Source organism: Triturus cristatus, chromosome 3_2 (assembly GCF_964204655.1).
Source record: "Triturus cristatus chromosome 3_2, aTriCri1.1, whole genome shotgun sequence".
NCBI lineage: Eukaryota > Metazoa > Chordata > Amphibia > Caudata > Salamandridae > Triturus > Triturus cristatus.
The window spans coordinates 471908021-471925123 of NC_140584.1; the positions used below are offsets into that span (position 1 = coordinate 471908021).

Sequence of the window (17103 nt, forward strand, 5' to 3'; positions counted from 1 at the left end):
GCTCATGATTGAGTCACTAGCCTTACCACTGCACAGGGAATTAGACCCATGGGGAATTTGAGTAGGCTGTTCTACACATCATTTCCTTTCATACTGATGTCGTGTAGATTTATGTCCTCACCACCAGCAGGTCAGTGCCGATTTGTTTTTTAATAGAGTTCTGGAACAGGTTCTCCCCGTCAGTAATGGTAAGGGCGGTAGTGTACAAGATGGTCTTTCTCCCTCAAACTTTTCCAGAATGTAATGTTTCTGCTCGGCCGCAATTCGTTGGCAAACTGGATAGTCTTCAGATTTCATTGGTCTGGGCGGCACAGCAAGGCAGCCCTGGCAGTCCTCAAACAAGACATGGAGGTCTAGCTCCCACAGATATGCAATATCATAACCATACGGTGCATTTACAGCATGCAGCACAGTGGCTGGATAAATTGGGGGATGAGCCCTTGACGTGGCTACTGATGTGGAGGGGTAAGTCAGAGCGCTTGGTCCCATACTTGGTGTGGCATTCGGCTACAGTCTGGGAAGTAGTGGCTAGGAATGTGCTTCCCAGGTACCCCTTTGATAGGGAGTTACGACACTGGGATCTTGCACCGTTGTGAGTGATCAATGTGGGTAGGTTCAAGGAAAAATGGAGGGTGGGAGGCTGCCAGATGGCGGGTGACTTGTACCCAGGCAAGGTTTTTCTCACCTTTTCAGGATGCACTGGAAGCGTTTTGTGTAGGACCAGGTCACTTCCTTCCTTACACCAAGCTGGAACACACGGCAAGGGAGTTATGAAGTGCATTTCCAGCGGCGCCACAGCCCTCTAGGATAGTTGGTGGTTTACTCCGATGGCGGAGGGGATACACCTAATCACTTTATTTTATGAAGCGATCCGGGGTGACATGCTGAGTAACCCTTATGTAGCATGTCGGGCCTGGGACAGGAAGCTGGAGGAACCGATGCGGATTGGGCACATGCATGCAAACTGGGGAGAACGGTGTCCTGTAATCAGATTTAAGTTACTTCATTTAAATTTTCAACACCGCACCTATGTGACTCCTGGTCATCTGAATAGGATGTACCCTTCTAGGGTGGCAAGATGTAAGTGATGCAGAGAAGTGGGGGGCCACCTTTTTGCGTTTGGCTTGGGCCTGTACTGAGATCCAGAGGTTCTGGAAGGAGGTGGTGTCTAAACTTACGTGGGCTCCGGGTATAGTGATACCTCTGACCCTATAGCATGCCTCATGGGAGTAGTGGCGAGTCCCAGGGGTGAAAGATTCCTTAGAAACTAACCCAGCTTGCGCTTCTACTGACTAAATGGTGAGTAGCCATTGGCTGTTGGACACCAGAGTGCTACTGACATCTTTGTGGCTGTGGGATCTGCTTGAATTGGGGGTTGCGGAGGAGAGACATGCATCTTTCCCGTACTGGTGTGGGTGCTGTGGAAGCAATTATGACAGGGGGACTTCTTCTCAAAAAATGTAATAAGGTAGATTCCAGCTCTTACGATAGTTCAGATGGTTGGGTGCGACTTCTGCGTAATATGTGCTATTGTACAGCTGATGCGATAGCCAAGTGAGACATTGATGGATCTACTATACACCTAGCTCAATAACTTGGATCATGTAAAATACTGTTCCTTAGAGGGCAACTCTTCTGGTACCTCATTCTGCCATGTATGATGCGGTTTATTAGTGAGACATGTACTGTGAATGTGGGGACTCAACTACTTTGTACTTAGGACTTTGCACTACCCGTTTTGTTGTTTCTATTATGAAAATCAAAAAAATAAAGCTTATAACAAACATGTTTACCTTGAACAACAGCTAGTCATTTCCAGAGTAATGGGTATAGTTCTAAAGTCATAATACAGATCACGGATTTAAAATTATAAAACAGATGCCAAGTGGCTCTTATCGTGTTACCTTTTATAATTACAATTATGGGCTTAGCTTTGGAGTGCCACGCAATTGACTGCTTTTGGACAACTATTTATCAACCAAGTGCCTCTATCACAAATTTCTGTCTGCCTACGACTCTGCTGGACGCCCTTCTGGGCTATGTTAAGGATGTACCCTGTGGGGCTCTGTGACTCACTGCTATGTTGTTACTTCTGGACAAGAGCAGGGTTGCAATTCTTTGGGACGTCGCACTGCAGCTGGATAATGGGCTGAGTGACAAGACCTGTTGTGCACAAGAAATGGTACAGAGTTCCTCTAAGGTCAAAAAGAAGATAAGAAAGATTACTGTCAAGTGTCTAGGGTTCCATGCGGACCCCACTGGTTGTGCTGTAGAAAGGGGAGGATTCCCCTTGTCGGAACTAGAGCTCTCACACACCCAGCAAGCTAGGTGTCATGCTTCATCATTTGAGCCTGCCCCTCATCAGGTTGGCGCTGCAATACCTGACGGGCACCCAAAATGGGGATCTTTAGCGGGGATCTTTTGTTCCTCTCGGTGCGTGCAATGGGGGTAAGGGTCCTAGTGTGTGTAGATGTGAGTGTAGGTGAAGTGAATATAAAATAGGTCAGTTAGTCCAGAAATTTACTTTTATTATGGTGGCAAACAGCCTAATTAAAACAAGGGGGGGTTGAGGTGGGTAGTAAAGCTAGAAATTATGCATCTACTTGTGTATACCCTACTCTCAAAAGATCTACATGTTTCGTGCCATATTAGCCATAGTGGTCTAAGCACTTCCTCAGGATCAGTGATGGTACAATCTACACTAGGTGAATATGCGAAAATTCTACATACCACTCAGGCTGGTTAGGTAACCTGAAACGAGAAATGGGGGGTAGAAATGAGCAATACGTGAAGGTGCACTCACACAGTAAAAAGATCTGATCTTCAATGAACAAAACAAAAAATATAAGAATATAGTCCCAACAAGCAGGTGTGACTATGATGACAACATAATTAAACCAAGATTAAAAACATAATATCCTCCTGAATATCAGGGAGTGTATTGATACCAAAGTTATCTTATAGCGGTATTAAAATACTAGGAGGATAAGGCAGTATGGACAAGACAAAGATATGAAGAGATAGAACTCACCTAAACTACTAGCAAGGAAAGCTTGCAACAGTTTCCGGTGGGTATGGGGACTCCAATTGGGTCCTAGAATGGTATAAATAGGAAGTGTCTCTAGATAAAGAACTGAAAAACGGAAGGATTGACTCGTAGAAGTCACTGGGCCAATCTAGGGAGCGTCGATAATAAGGTCACAGATATGGTGGCCTGACCAAGATAGGATCATCGTGCAGCCATGACAACCTGGAACCCAGACGGGGCCGACCAGTAGCAAGGCACAGTGGAGGTATCGGAAAATTATCCCAAAAGCCCTCCGAGGCGCCAAACACATAGCCGGCCGCTCTGGATCCCAAAGATGATCGCGGAATGCAGCACCAAGCAGGATCGGCTCGAACCAAAGAGTCCGGTCGATCGTAACGTAAAACACTCACCACGAATAGGTAACCAATGTAGTCTGCGTCTCGTAGTAGATAGAACAAGTGGTACTCACCAGCATATACGAACGCGAATGGTCAAAGACCTACCCTGCCGCCGGAACCGGGATGGTATCTGGTTACCGGCGGCCATTGCTTAAAAGCACATCAAAGTCATGACGCGTGCGCGGTCATGCGAGGGTCTCAGTGCTAGAATGGTGGCTGGCAGAGATGGCGGGGGTATATGGTGGGAGCAGCGGCCATCTTGTAGTGAATAAAAAAGCCGAAAACCCATAACAAAAGACTTGGAACAAGTCAGTAGTAGAGCGTAATTAGCAATATATGGCAAGCAGAGCAAGTCAAAAACAGGTCCAAGGCGATGTCTCTTAAAAAAGATCACCAAGGCGAGGGTAGTAAAATTTGCCACGGGGGGTGAATAAAATGATATACGAGGTAATAGAACCAGTGGGGGGCCACTACTGATGTGTAGCAGTCTCTGAACTCATGTGAGTGAAGCCAGAAAAGCAGAAGGTCAATCAAGTAAGGGGTAAAGATTGATGACACAGGACTAAACCACAGGATGTGTGAGGCAGAGCGTTGCATGAAGAGCGCAGTGCCGGAGCGCTGATAATGGGGGTGGGGGGTGGGGGAGGGGAAGGGGAGTCAGGATTTCTCTAGGTATGTAAATGACAAAAGATCGCGGTAGAGGGATAGAGATACAGTAACTGTTTCGCGCTGGTCATAAACAGTAAAAATATATAGAATCTACATGAAAACCAAATAGTGGTTAACCTCTAGGGATGCCTAATAGATAAAGAAGCACCACGGAAGAGGGCAATGTAGGGAATAGAGTGGGGGCGCTACATATAAGGGGCCACTAATGGTGGTGTTAAAAATCCCTCATAAGGGGTATAGGCCGGTGTAGTCCTTGGGTGTTATATCAGGTTAGAAAATATCACACGTATAACAAGAGAGGTTGCAATCAAGCCACAAAGGGTCACGGGGATGTGAGTGCACAACACGGAATGTCATCATTGAGACCGGTAATATGTGTGGACAGTCTGAGTACCCATCTCTGTTCAAGCCTGAACAATGTGTTTTTTTTAGATCTGTGGATGGGACTCCAGCACAATCCAACGTTGTGACTCTGCGGAGTGTTGTGTCTCTCTGAAGTGTGTAAAAAGTTTGGTGGTAACCCTCTGACACCGTATATTGCTCCTGTGTTCAGTTACCCTGGTCTTAACAGTGCGCATGGTCATCCCTACATACTGTAAGCTGCAAGGGCAGGTAATCATGTAGATGCATTGTTTGGTGTTGCAGTTCGTGTGCTTTGTCAACACCCATTTGAAATTGGTCTGGAAAGTTATGTCTTTGGATATGGTGGTGAGTGGGCAGACCACACACGATCCACAAGCATAATGTCCAGTGACCAAGGGGAGACCCCACAAAGTTCGTTGTGTAGTAGCTGTGCTTTTTCTTGGTCTTGTGTGAACCAGACCATCTTTCAGGTTTTGTGTTTTTATACGCAAACCTGGGTTTCGGTATGTGCAAATTACCGATATCGAAAATACTCCAATGTCTCAGAATTATTTTCTTGATTCTAGCTGAGTCGGGTGTAAAAGATGTGACGCAGGTCAGTATGTCGGAGGTCAGTTTCGTGTGTGTCTCAAGTAGTGTTTCTCGAGGATTTTTCCTTGCTCTTTTCATGGATTCTCGCACTTGTTTCTCAGGATATCCCCTGGCCTTAAGATTAGATTCTAAAACGTTGGCCTCTGTTCTATAGTCAGAAACTGATGTACAATTGCGCCTAATGCGCAAAAATTGGCCAAAGGGTAGGTTGTCTCTTAACGCTTTGGGTGGTGGCTATTGTATAGCAAAAGGCTGTTGCGATCGGTGGGCTTCTTGTACAGAGTTGTACTTAAAATGCCCTCAGAGAGTGTGATATTCAGATCTAGAAATGGAATAGTGCGTTCTGATATGCTGTGTGAGAATCTGAGGTATTCATTCTGCTCGTTTATCCATCTATTGAATTCATCACGGGTGGAGCGTGTTCCTTGCCAGAAAATCAGGATATCGTCAATAAAACGTTTCCATAGCTTGAGGTTGTTATGATAAGGATTAGTGGTATTGTAAATCACATCTTTCTCAAATGCTGCCATATAGAGGCACGCTACACTTGGAGCGAAATTGCGCCCCATAGGTGTACCCTGGCTTTGATGATAGAGTTGTTGATTAAATTCAAAGAAATTTTCCGTCAAAGCCAGGGTAGCACAATCCACTATGAATGATACTGGTGTGGGGGAAGACCAGTCCAGTGCCTGAAGGGCAGTCTCTATGACTGCCAGGATGGCTCTCTGGGGAATATTAGTGTAAAGGGGCTCCACGTCGAGAGTGACGAGGAAGTCAATATCTCCCGTGTCAGTTATGTTGTCAATAATCTTAAGGACGTCTGTTGTGTCCTTTACAAAGGAAGGTATGTCTCGTACCAGGGGTTGCAAAAAATGATCGCAAAACTTCGAAAGATGCTCTAATATAGAGCCAATTCCGGAAACAAGACCTGTTGCCAGGAGTTGCTGGCTGTGTTTTGGAAACTGCTCAGGGGCGGCTCCTCCATTAGGGCGGAGGAGTGTCGCCCCACTGCTTTCTCGCCGCGCGAGAAGCAGAAACAAACTACCATTTTAAGTTTCAGCTTCTTGCACTGCAAGAAAGCTGAAGTGTTTGGTTGCGGGCGGGCTGGTCTACCAGCAGGGCTGGGCAGGGGAGGAGTGGTGTGGTGTGCCCACTCCTGAGTGAGCAGGACTGGTTTGGTCAGCCCTCTGGTGCCGCCCAAAACCAGTCATGCGCATTCTGCCCTTCGTCCATGCAGGCTGCAATGCTGCCTGCTTCCCGTTCATGCTGGAGACAAGAGAGCAGGAGCAGAGAAAACGCGGGACCCAGCTGGCCGGCGGACAGGTACGTTTTTTAAATGTATTATTACATTTACCAACCCACCTCCCAGCACAACCCCCCTTCCCACCTGCAATTAATGCGAGCTGCACCTGGAACTGCTTCCCGTGGATTCCTGCCCAGCAGATATCTGGTAATCCTTCACCACTTCTCTCTATTCGCTGAGCGAATCTAGCCACAAACCAGGCTCTTCTACCTCAACCCTTGGGACCGGAGCCCTCCCCCTCAGCCTTGCCATGTACACTGGTTGCTGATTGTTCCCCTGTCTTGAAGGTTCATGGGGGCATTGTGCGCTTTACATAACGAGGCACATCAGGATTAATTTGCTCTGTGGCTTGACGTACAGGTTAGTTAACTGTATTACAGATAGGATTTTTTTACACGACTTTCACTTGTGGATGTGTTCTCTGCGATGCAGTTTTTCTCATATTTCATATATGGGACTGGAAGCTATTTCTGGGCACTGCTTATTCCCATCCATGTTCGCCACTCCTTGGGGACCAGCTCTCCTTGTAAACTCATATGTTAAATTAATTTGTTACTGTTTTATTTGATTGATACAAACTTTAAAAAAAAAAAAGAAACACAAAAAAAATTGGCGCTAGGTACTAGAATCAGAAAAGTTCATCAACACAGCCAATAAATTACTAAAAAATATAATGGCTATTGCTGTTGACAACTATAACTGTTGCAAACAGCCTATGCCAGGAACCTACTCACCATCTGCAAAAGCAATTCTGCACTTACCTGTTCATAAAATTCGTTAACAATGCCTTCAGTCCATTTCAAGTGCAATTCTCTCTCTTTTGCTGGGCCATTGATGTCTGCTAATTTAATACATATCTGGCACACAAGTAGGCGATCGTTTTCATTGCTCCAGTCTATACCAGGACTGTGATCATCATTATTAACCTGTTACACAGAAAAATATACATTCTGTAATATACTTTATTTTTGATAATTAGCATTTTGGGGTAAGCGTATGTGCTAAATTTAAATCAAAGCGGCCATTTGAACTAGTGAAAATAGGCATAAAATCACATGCTGATCATGAGTACCACATCAGATGTTTTACATATACGGCGATGGATCAGATAACGGAATGGGCCTTTATGTATATATGGATTTAAAGCATCTTTTCAGTTCATGCTAGAAAAAGCAAGGGTTTCCACATTACAATAAGAAAAATAGCACAACTTGCAAATCAGAATCCACAAATTTTTCTAAACCGGTCCTCAATAAGCCTGGGCAAAGCACTACGCTACACTCGCGTAGTTTGCGAAGTTTGCGCTACTTCGCACTACGCGAACTGCACGTAGCACAGTGCGAACATGCGTAGCGTAGTGTTGCGTAGTGCTGCGGTAATTTTTTGCTTGCTCGCGGTCCTCAACGTCAAGTTGGCGACCGCGAGCAAGCAAAATGACATCCCGGCGAGACTTTTTCCTTGTTCGCGATCAGCAACTTCAAGTTGGCGATCGCGAGCATGGAAAATAAACATCCCGGCGAGATTCCCAACGCGAGGTCAGGTTTCTCATTGCGAGTGGTCGCGTATGCTCGCGACCGCTCGCGATGAGAAACTACCAGTTCGCGTTGAGAAAGCTGAAGCTCGAGTAAAAATCTACTCGGGCAGCAGAAAACTACAGCTCGCACTGAGCAAGATGCCATTTTCAATGATTGCACAGTGCTGGTTGCTTGTCCGCACTGTGCAATCATTGAAAACGACATCTGGCACAGTGCGAACAAGGTACTACGCAGTTCGCGAAGTGCTACGCGTAGCTCGCGTAGTGCGAACTTCACTTTGCGTAGCTTCGCAAAGTGCTACTTCGCGAACTACGCCCAGGCCATATGACTGCTTTGCAGATCTCCAGCAAAAGGAAGCATTTCCTCTGAAGCAGCCGGTTGAAAGGTAAAAGGCTGTATTTTATTATATCATCCTCCAAATTATCGTCCTATAACTAGATTACCTCCATTATCCTGACCACATTGCTCGAACACTGTCAAAATCATTACTGTCAATTGCTCCACTCTCCCCCACCACCCGCTGACCCCATAGTATAAATGCCTCTAGCCCTCTTACACTTTGTTATAGTTTACAAACACAGGTTTTTAACAGGGCTAATCCCAAAAGCATCAGTTTTCAATATATTAAACCACAAATAAGTTATTTTTAAAGTTATATCTAATGTATATAAAATATATCTACATCAACATGTTGAACTCAACAAAATACATACGTTTTTGCCAGTTATAGATAGCAGAGCTAACTACCTTGTGGCCCACTATGCACTTCCTATGTCCTCACATATTACATTACTCATGACATGTTCTAGATCATTTATGACATCACTGGTGACATCCCAAATAAGGCTAGGGAAGGGGGGTGTGTGGCCCACCTCCCCCTTTTAATTGGTTTTGGCCCTGGGGCCACAACAGGCTTGGTAATCTGCCCCAGGAGATGGGGTCCCCTTGGACCCGAAAGGCTCGGGAAGGGAGGGGACACACACACTCTCCTCCTCCATAGTTATAACAAGGCCCAGGGGGTTGGGGTACTCTGGCTCCATTGGGGTTTGGGAAGGGGGGGGGCACATGCCTCTCTCTCCTGATGTAAAAGTATTTGGCAATGGGGGATAGGGTCCCCAGAGGCTCAAGGCTTGAGGGACACGTAAATCCATCAATATACTTGAAGATTAGCCCTGGAGGAATAGGATACCTGGGGCTCATTTATGTTGGGGACGGGGGCTACAGGCCCCCCATCATGTTAATTTACTTCGCTCCAGTGGATGGTTTACCCAGGGCATCTTAATGCTCGGGGAGGGGGATATCGCATTCCCCTTCCCTAATTTATTTTTTGGCCCAGGGGAAATAGTGACTTGAGGAGGGGGGCTGCGCCCACTCCCTTCTCTTTTTAGAAAGAAAGTACCCCAGGGTCCCCAAGGCAAATAGTGACTTGGTAGGGGGCATGTCCATCTGCCCCCTATTTTTTTTTTTCATACAAGTGTGCAGCATTTGTATCGCCACAAGGGGGTAAAACTGAGTGGTAGCAATTTTGTGTATTCCTTAAGTTTCCATCACAGAAATATTGAAAAATGTGTGATTTGAGTCCAAGTTTGATGTTTGCAGGGCATTGTGGTTACGAAAACCTCCCTAGAGCCACACAAGAGACACCACCCTTTAATCCCATGGTTATCTAGTTTAAAAAAATGTCTGGTTTGCATGGGTGACACCACAGCGCGGCCCTAAACAGATGCTACCCCTATTGCTCATCTTTCAATATAGCACCTTAGTGCCTTCTGTGTCATGGCCTCTTGATCCACCCACACTAGTTCAGTAGTTGAGTAGTTGAGTACCGTTCTTATTGGGAGACATGCTGCAACTCAGGGTGGTAGAAAATGTGTGGCTCCCAGCAGATTCCAGAACTTTCCATCACAGAAATGTGAGGAAAATGTATTTTTTTTGTCAAAGTTTGAGGGCGTCTGGGTATAATAAACTGTTGAGACACCATTCACTCCACCCTGGTTTCCTCCAGGTGCCTAGTTTTAAAAAATGTGCAAGTTTGCTAGGTTTCCCTAGGGTGACGGCTGAACTAGGTCCAAAATCTACAGCTCCCCACTTTGCACACATAAAAATAAAAGAGGGTTCAGTTTTGAGTGGAAAAACAAGATGTATTTGGGCCGTTACCTTCCGCGGACACTAGGCCTACCCACACAACTGAGGTACCATTTTATCGAAAGACAGATGGAAGAACAGTATAGCAGAACATTATTACCAATTGGATTTCACTGCATTTGAGCCTTCCGAATGTAAGCCAGTGTAAGATACAAGACATTTTGAAAAATAATCTAAATCATATGCTAGTACAGGTATTCACAAATTCAAAGATATACAAATAACCACTACTCCTAAACCAATTTCTTGTGTCAATTTCAGAAATACATACGTTTCCTATTTTTCACCTATTTTACCACAGGAATTGGTCTATACTCGGTACACAAATAACCATTGTACAGTGCAACTTCGATGTTGGCTCTGGGTACCTTGGGTTCTTGGAGAACCTACAAACCCTATAAATCCCCACACCCAGAACGGCCTAGCAGAGGTAATGGTGTATTGCTTTTGTACATCGCCCATCGTGGCAAAAAGTTACAGATAAAACTAGGCCTGGGCAGAGTTTGCAGAGTTCCATGAAAACTCCACTACTCAGAGCTCCGCAAGCGGCAGAGGGCGTTAGGTCATGCTGTTGGTAATGATTTTTAGCGCCGGGTGTTTGTCTTACGTTGGAAAATCGGCATGAACTGCACCATGCGCAGCGCAAGAGGGCGCTGCTTCTTTCTGCCGCTCGAGTAGATGTCCTACTCTATCGGCAGCTTCCTCAACGCGAACGGAAGGTTTGTAAACACGAGCGGGAGCGGCCATCCGCGACTGCCCGTGTTTATTAATCTCACAGGGAAGTGGTCTAGAGTAAGATTATCCTCACTCGTGCTCGCCAACTTAACATTGGTGAGCGGGGAAAAAAAACTCCACTTGGCGGAACAGAGTTTTCCCCGCCCAGGCATAATGAAATATTGTCCCAAAAGGCCGTTTTTTCCTACTCATTTTCAAAATCTCTTTATTTCAACAGTTCGTTTCTTTGGGAAAACCTTGAGGGATCTAAAAGTATCACCTCTTGCTGAATTGAAGAATTTTGTCTACTTTTCATAAATCTATAGCCCTCCTGTTCATCTACGGATTTCTCAATGGTTTACACCACAAACTGTACAAAAGAAGGTTGAGAGCCCAAAAAATAGGTAAAACGGGCTACCGCTTTGAAAAATGCCAAAACTGATGTATAAAATTAGTAATTTTTTTTATTCAGCTCGGTTTGTTCCTGAAAGCTGGGTAGATGGTGACTTTAGTACAGCAAACTGTTCAAGGATGCCAATTATTTTTTGGGGAGGTGAGGGGGGGGGGAGGTTTGAGGGGGTGATAACAGGATCCGGAGCAATTTTTTTCTATTTTTTCCCCAAAACACAACATTTTGCTATATTTGCCTATTGACTCAGCCCCCCCCGGGGAATCCAGAAATACTGGGTACCTTTACAATTCCCAGGAGGATTGAAAAAAAGGATGCAAATTTGGCATGGATACCTTATTTGGAGAGAAAAAAAAGTTATACAGCACTAAGCGCAAACTTTGCCAAATAGTGAAAAAAGGGATCAGCACTGGGTAGGAGTTGGGGGGACATCCAGAGGTTAAGGTACACAGGGCCAATATGGGCTTGGTGAGGGGGGCCCTACTCATGCTTCCCCATATCAAATATTTTTAGGTTTTTTTTATTGTCAGGACACCATGTTTTTGTTTTTTGATGGGATCCTGCCAGAGTCCTGCAGGATTGCGGCAAAACCCACAGATTCTTATTTTTATTATTGCCCTGGTTTCCTCTGGGTTCTCCCATAGGGCCTGGGGAGCAGGGGAATCGCTATCCTACCCCCTACATTTTTGGTTTTAAACTTAAGGACAGGGGATTAAGTCCCTTTGTCCTGTAATGTATGGCAGCAAAATTCTCATATTGCTGGTAACCAATCGAACAAGTTCCTTACCTTCAGTAACAATATATCTGTTAGAAACATAGGTTAGTTCTAGATTCCTTAACTTAGAATTAAACCCAGGCATCAGACTGGATCCTGAAAGTTTTTCGTCAGCAGTACCCCTGCGCATTGGTCGACTCCGCATTCGTCGTCGTGGTCGCCGGGATGACGTCGCAGTAGCTACATAGACGCCGGCCACGCAAGCTGACGCAAGTTCTGTACAAGACTTTACACGCCGGAAGCGCAGAGCCATGCAAGACACTGACCACTCGTGCCCAAAACTAGGGCCCTGAAAGGAAGTCCGTAAGCCTAGAAGTCAGTTTGCAGAACGGGGAGGATTGTGGGGGAGGGGGCGGTAAGGAATCTATAACTAACCTATGTTTCTTACAGATATATTGTTACCGAAGTTAAGTAACTTGTTCATCTGAAAAACAGTTATAGATTCCTTACCTTAGAATAGATACCCCAGCAATACCAACCCCAGAGGTGGGTCTGCGAACTAAGTTCATACCAGAAAGTCCTGGAGAACAGAACGGCCAAAGAAGCAGTATCTCCGGACTTGGCTGTCTATGCAGTAGTGTTTAGTGAACGTGTGCTGCGACGCCCACAGAGCCGCCTGAAAAATGTCATTAAGGGGGACTCCCCGTCCCAAAGATGTGGTAGCTGCCGTCACCCTGGTGTAATGGGAGCGCAGCCCTAGTGGAGGCTCCTTCTTTGCCAAAGAATAGGAAACTTTGATGCACAGAACGACCCACCTGGAGATGGTCCATTTTTGCACGGTCCGACCTTTCTTAGCGCCCACGTAACCAATAAAGAGCTGATCATCCACTCAGAATTGTTTGGTGCGATCCAAGTAGAAGGAAAGCGCACGTTTTAGATCCAGACGGTGGAGCCTCTCTTCCTCTTTTGAATGATGCCGAGGCGGAAAGAAGGTGGGCAAAGTTATGGTTTGGCCAATGTGGAAAGAAGTCACCACCTTGGGAAGAAAGGAAGGTCTAGTTCTGAGGATGACCTTGTCCGGATGAACAGCCAGAAAGGCAGGTTTGGAATTAAGAGCTTGTAGCTCACTCACCCTGCACGCAGAGGTGATGGCCACCAGAAAGGCAGTTTTCAAGGTTAAAAGCCTGAGAGGACAGTTATGTAGCGGCTCAAAGGGAGCACACATAAGATAGGTAAGAACCAAGTTCAAGTCCCACTGAGGCATTACGAAGGGAACAGGAGGAAAAAGATGAGTACTGCCCTTAAGGGGACTTGAAAAGAGAAGGCTGATCAGAAAGCCTAAAGAAGGCTGAATTGGCCGAGAAATAGCCCCATAGAGTGCCCAGAGCAGACCCCTGCTGGGCCAAAGAAAAGAGGAACAAGAGAACCTCAAAAAGAGGGGCGGAAAGGGGATCTACAGCTGTTGCTGTGCACCATGCTACAAATTTGTTCCATCTGCTGGCATATACCGTCTTAGTAGAGGGAGGCCTGGCTGCCAAGATAACGTCACAGACTTTGGGAAGCAGGTCAAATGACCAACTGCCGCCCCTCAATCTCCACACAAGGAAATGGTGGCTGGACAGGTTTGGATGGAGGACCATCCCCTGCTGCTGCGACAGAAGATCCTCCCGAAGAGGCAGTCTGATCGGAGGATCGATGGCCATGTTCAAGAGCTCGGGATACCAGACTCTTCGTGCCTAGTCCGGGCCAAAAGAATGACTTGGGCCCAGTCGCGCTTGATCTTCTTCAGCACTCGGGACAGAAGTGGTATAGGCGGAAAGGCCTATAGAAGACCGCAACTCCACTCGCAATAAAATGCATCGCCTAGCAAGTGCCGTCTTGGAAATTCCAACACGCAGAATTGCTGACATTGTGCGTTCTTTCCGGTGGCAAATAGATCTAACCAAGGCTCTCCCCACTGCTGAAAGAGACCTTGCACCACCTCAAAGTGGTGACGCCATTCGTGATTCAGCATGCACCTGTGGCTGAGTTTGTCCGGCATGGCGTTCAGAGAACCTGCCAGGTATTGAACCACCAGAGATATGCCCTGATGTTCCAGCCATGTCCAGGGGCGGGGGGTCGCCTGACATAGGGTCCATGACCCCACCCCACCCTGTTTGTTGCGGTACAACATGGCGGGGGTGTTGTCCGTGAACACCTGCACTACTCTTCCCCGGACAGAGGGAAAGAATGCTTTGAGTTTAAGACTAATTGCTCGAAGCTCCAGAAAGTTGATGTGGAGCCCGGACTCCGCCAGAGACCAGAGGCCTCCGATCTCTGCCTCTCCCATGTGGACGCCCCATTCCTGAAGGGATGCGGTCAACACCACTGTGTTCTGGTTGGGGAAGGGAGAGGGATCTTCTGTTGACCCAATCCTGGTTCGATAGCCACCACTGCAGCTGTCGTGCAGTGCCCTCCGAGATCTGGAAGCAATCAGACAGACTCTCCTGATGCTGCGCCCACTGGAACTTCTGGTCCCACTGCAAAGCCTGCATATGCCACCTGGCATGATCTACCAGCAGGATGCAGGAGGCCATGAGGCCCGGCAGCCTCATGGTCATCCTGACCGAAACCCGGGATAGAGGCTGAAAGATCGGAATCATAGCCCGAATATCCTGTACTCACTGTTCGGGAGGATAGACCCGAAACTGCATTGTGTCCAGAACCGCTCCGATGAAGAGGAGCTTCTGAGAGGGAGTCAGTTGTGACCTCGGCACATTGATGGAAAACCCCAGCGAATGCAGGAGGTCGGTCGTAGTCTGGAGGTGGGAGAAAACAGCCTGGGACGAGCGTGCCTTCAGCAGCCAGTCGTCAAGATAGGGGAAGACTGGAACCCCTGATCTGCACAGATGAGCTGCGACCACCGCCATCACTTTCGTGAACACCCGAGGGGAACTGGTAAGGCCAAAGGGGAGCACGGTAAACAAAGTGCCTGTGGAATGCGAAACTAAAAGTCTTGCAAGTCCAGCGCTACCATCCGGTCTCCAGGGTCGAGGGCAGACAGGACCTGAGCTAGCGTGAACATTTTGAACTTCTCCTTCCGGAGGAAGCGGTTGACGTTCCTTAGATCCAAGATAGAACGCAGGCCTTTGTCCTTCTTGGGCACCAGAAAGTAGTGGGAATTGCAACCACGACCTACTTCTGGGACAGGAACTCGCTCGATGGCCCCCTTGGCCAAGAGTGCCGAAACCTCCTGTTGGAGAAGGGCCAAATAATCCTCAGACATGTGATGGTACTGAGGTGGCATGGCTGGAGGGGTAGTCTCGAAGGAGAGGGAGTAGCCCCTTCGTACTAATTGCAAAACCAACCGTCCGACGGGATGGAGCGCCAGTGGGGAGGTGATGGTGAATCTTGCCACCCACTGTCGATTGGTGGCCCTGAAAGGTCGGACTAGGAGGGTTTGGAGGCTGCTATAGAGGGTGCTGTGGGGGACTGGCTCACCTGCTGGCCCCTAGAACCATGGCGTTGGTTCCCACGTCCCCAGCAGTGCATGGGCTGAACAGCTTGCGCTGGCCTGTGGCTCTGGGCGGGACGTGGCGGGGCACCCCTTCAGTAGCCATAAAAAGGGTTGAAAAGCAGACTGCACAGGGCGGGTGCTGGAGTGTCCCAAGGACCTGGCCATAGCTCGAAAGTCCTTAAAGCGCTTTAGCGCACCGTTTGCTTTGTCACTGAATAGGCGACAGCCATCTAAGGGCATATCCATAAGGGTGGATTGGACATGCCCGGAAAAACAGTTGACCTCAACCAGGTATAGCGATGTGGAAATCGTCCTGCCAAGTGAGTCAACGGTATCCAGTCCACAGTGGATGGGAAACTTCGGTGCGTCTCTCCCTTCGGCAACTGCTCGAGAGAGTTCAGCCTGTGCCTCCTACGGGCACTGAGGCAGCACTTGCACAACCGTATCCCACACGGAGTAGGTGATCCGGCCCAACAGACATGCGGTTTATACCGACCACAGTCCCAAGCTGGAGGAAGAAAACAACATCTTCCAAAGATGGTCCAGCTTTTTGGATTCCCTATCTGATGGAGCGGTAGGGAATGAGACCTTGGAGGCGGAAGCTTGGACCACCGAGCTGTCAGGAGTGGGGTGTTGGGAGAGGAAAGTGGGGTCGCCCGGGGCTGTGTGGTGGCGCCGGGCAATCATCCTATCCACAGGAGCCCCTGATTTGGGCGTGGACCAGGTGCCCAAAAGCACCTCTCTCAGGAGGTTAGTCCTGACTGCCACCGTAGGTAGCTCGAGGTGGAGAGCCTCGGCCGCCCTACGCAACACCACAGCGTAAGACCCTCCCTCCTCCGTAGCCACGGTAGGAGACGACAACATGCCAAGGTCTGGTGATGTTTCCAGACCACTGGCTTTCCCCAGTTCCTCTCTCCAGTTCGGTTCATAACGTAACTAATCAGTCAAAGGGGTCACCAGACCCCTCCCAGTGATCCTCACCTTTCTCTGGCTGCCAATCTGGTCTCAAAAGAGCCAGGGTAGAACAGGGGCACAAAAGTACCCATCGGTGCCCACCGACGCCGGTCCGGCTCCATGTCTACCTCAAGGTGGAGGCCCGGGTCAACGTCGGCTGGGAACACAGCGGATGCCGGTTGCAGACGTGGTGCCGGTGGAGTCTGCGCCGGTGGAGGTGTAATAAGGTTGACGGGGCCGATCCGGATCCAGGCCTGGATCCAAGGGGACCCTGCGATGCAGAGGCAGGAGCCGCCGGCGTCGAAGGCCCAGAGCCCCGCCCGAGTCCGCGGGGCCCAAGGGCGCGCCCGTAGAGTCGGGCTGCCCAACGATGGTGTGCATCGCTTCGTAAAATTGACAAAGCTAGGCAGGGGTCACTTCAGGTCCCAGAAAGGGGGGAACCCTGAGTCGACCCTTAGAGCTCTGCACGCGGAGCCACGAGAGGGGCACCACCCGCGTCGCATCGGCCGATGGACGGGGAGAAGTCGAAGAGCGACAATGCTTCTTAGACGACTTCTTGTGCTTCGACTTACCTGACCCAGAGTGCAAACACTTGGAAGAAGAATGATGGTGGCTCTGCGACCGGTCCCTCGACTTCCTATGCGACTGGAACCTCAAGCAGTGCGAATTGGCACAAGGGGAAAAAAAAGCTACTGGGCTTGAGAGAATCTCGCAACAGTCCCTGGAGTGCAACGTTCTAGCGATACAAATAGTTTGAACCTTAATTTCTCAAAAACTATACTG

General features: G+C 48.1%; 1 protein-coding gene across 2 annotated transcripts in view; it reads right to left on the reverse strand.

The window, feature by feature from the left end:
• Positions 1-17103, reverse strand: part of PDE3B (phosphodiesterase 3B) — a 1362481-nt gene that overhangs the window by 69482 nt on the left and 1275896 nt on the right. For both annotated transcript variants that reach the window (XM_085648114.1, XM_085648115.1), the window contains one exon: positions 7114-7278. In XM_085648114.1, the coding sequence (XP_085504240.1) occupies positions 7114-7278 (165 nt within the window). The remainder of the gene's footprint in view (positions 1-7113; positions 7279-17103) is intronic.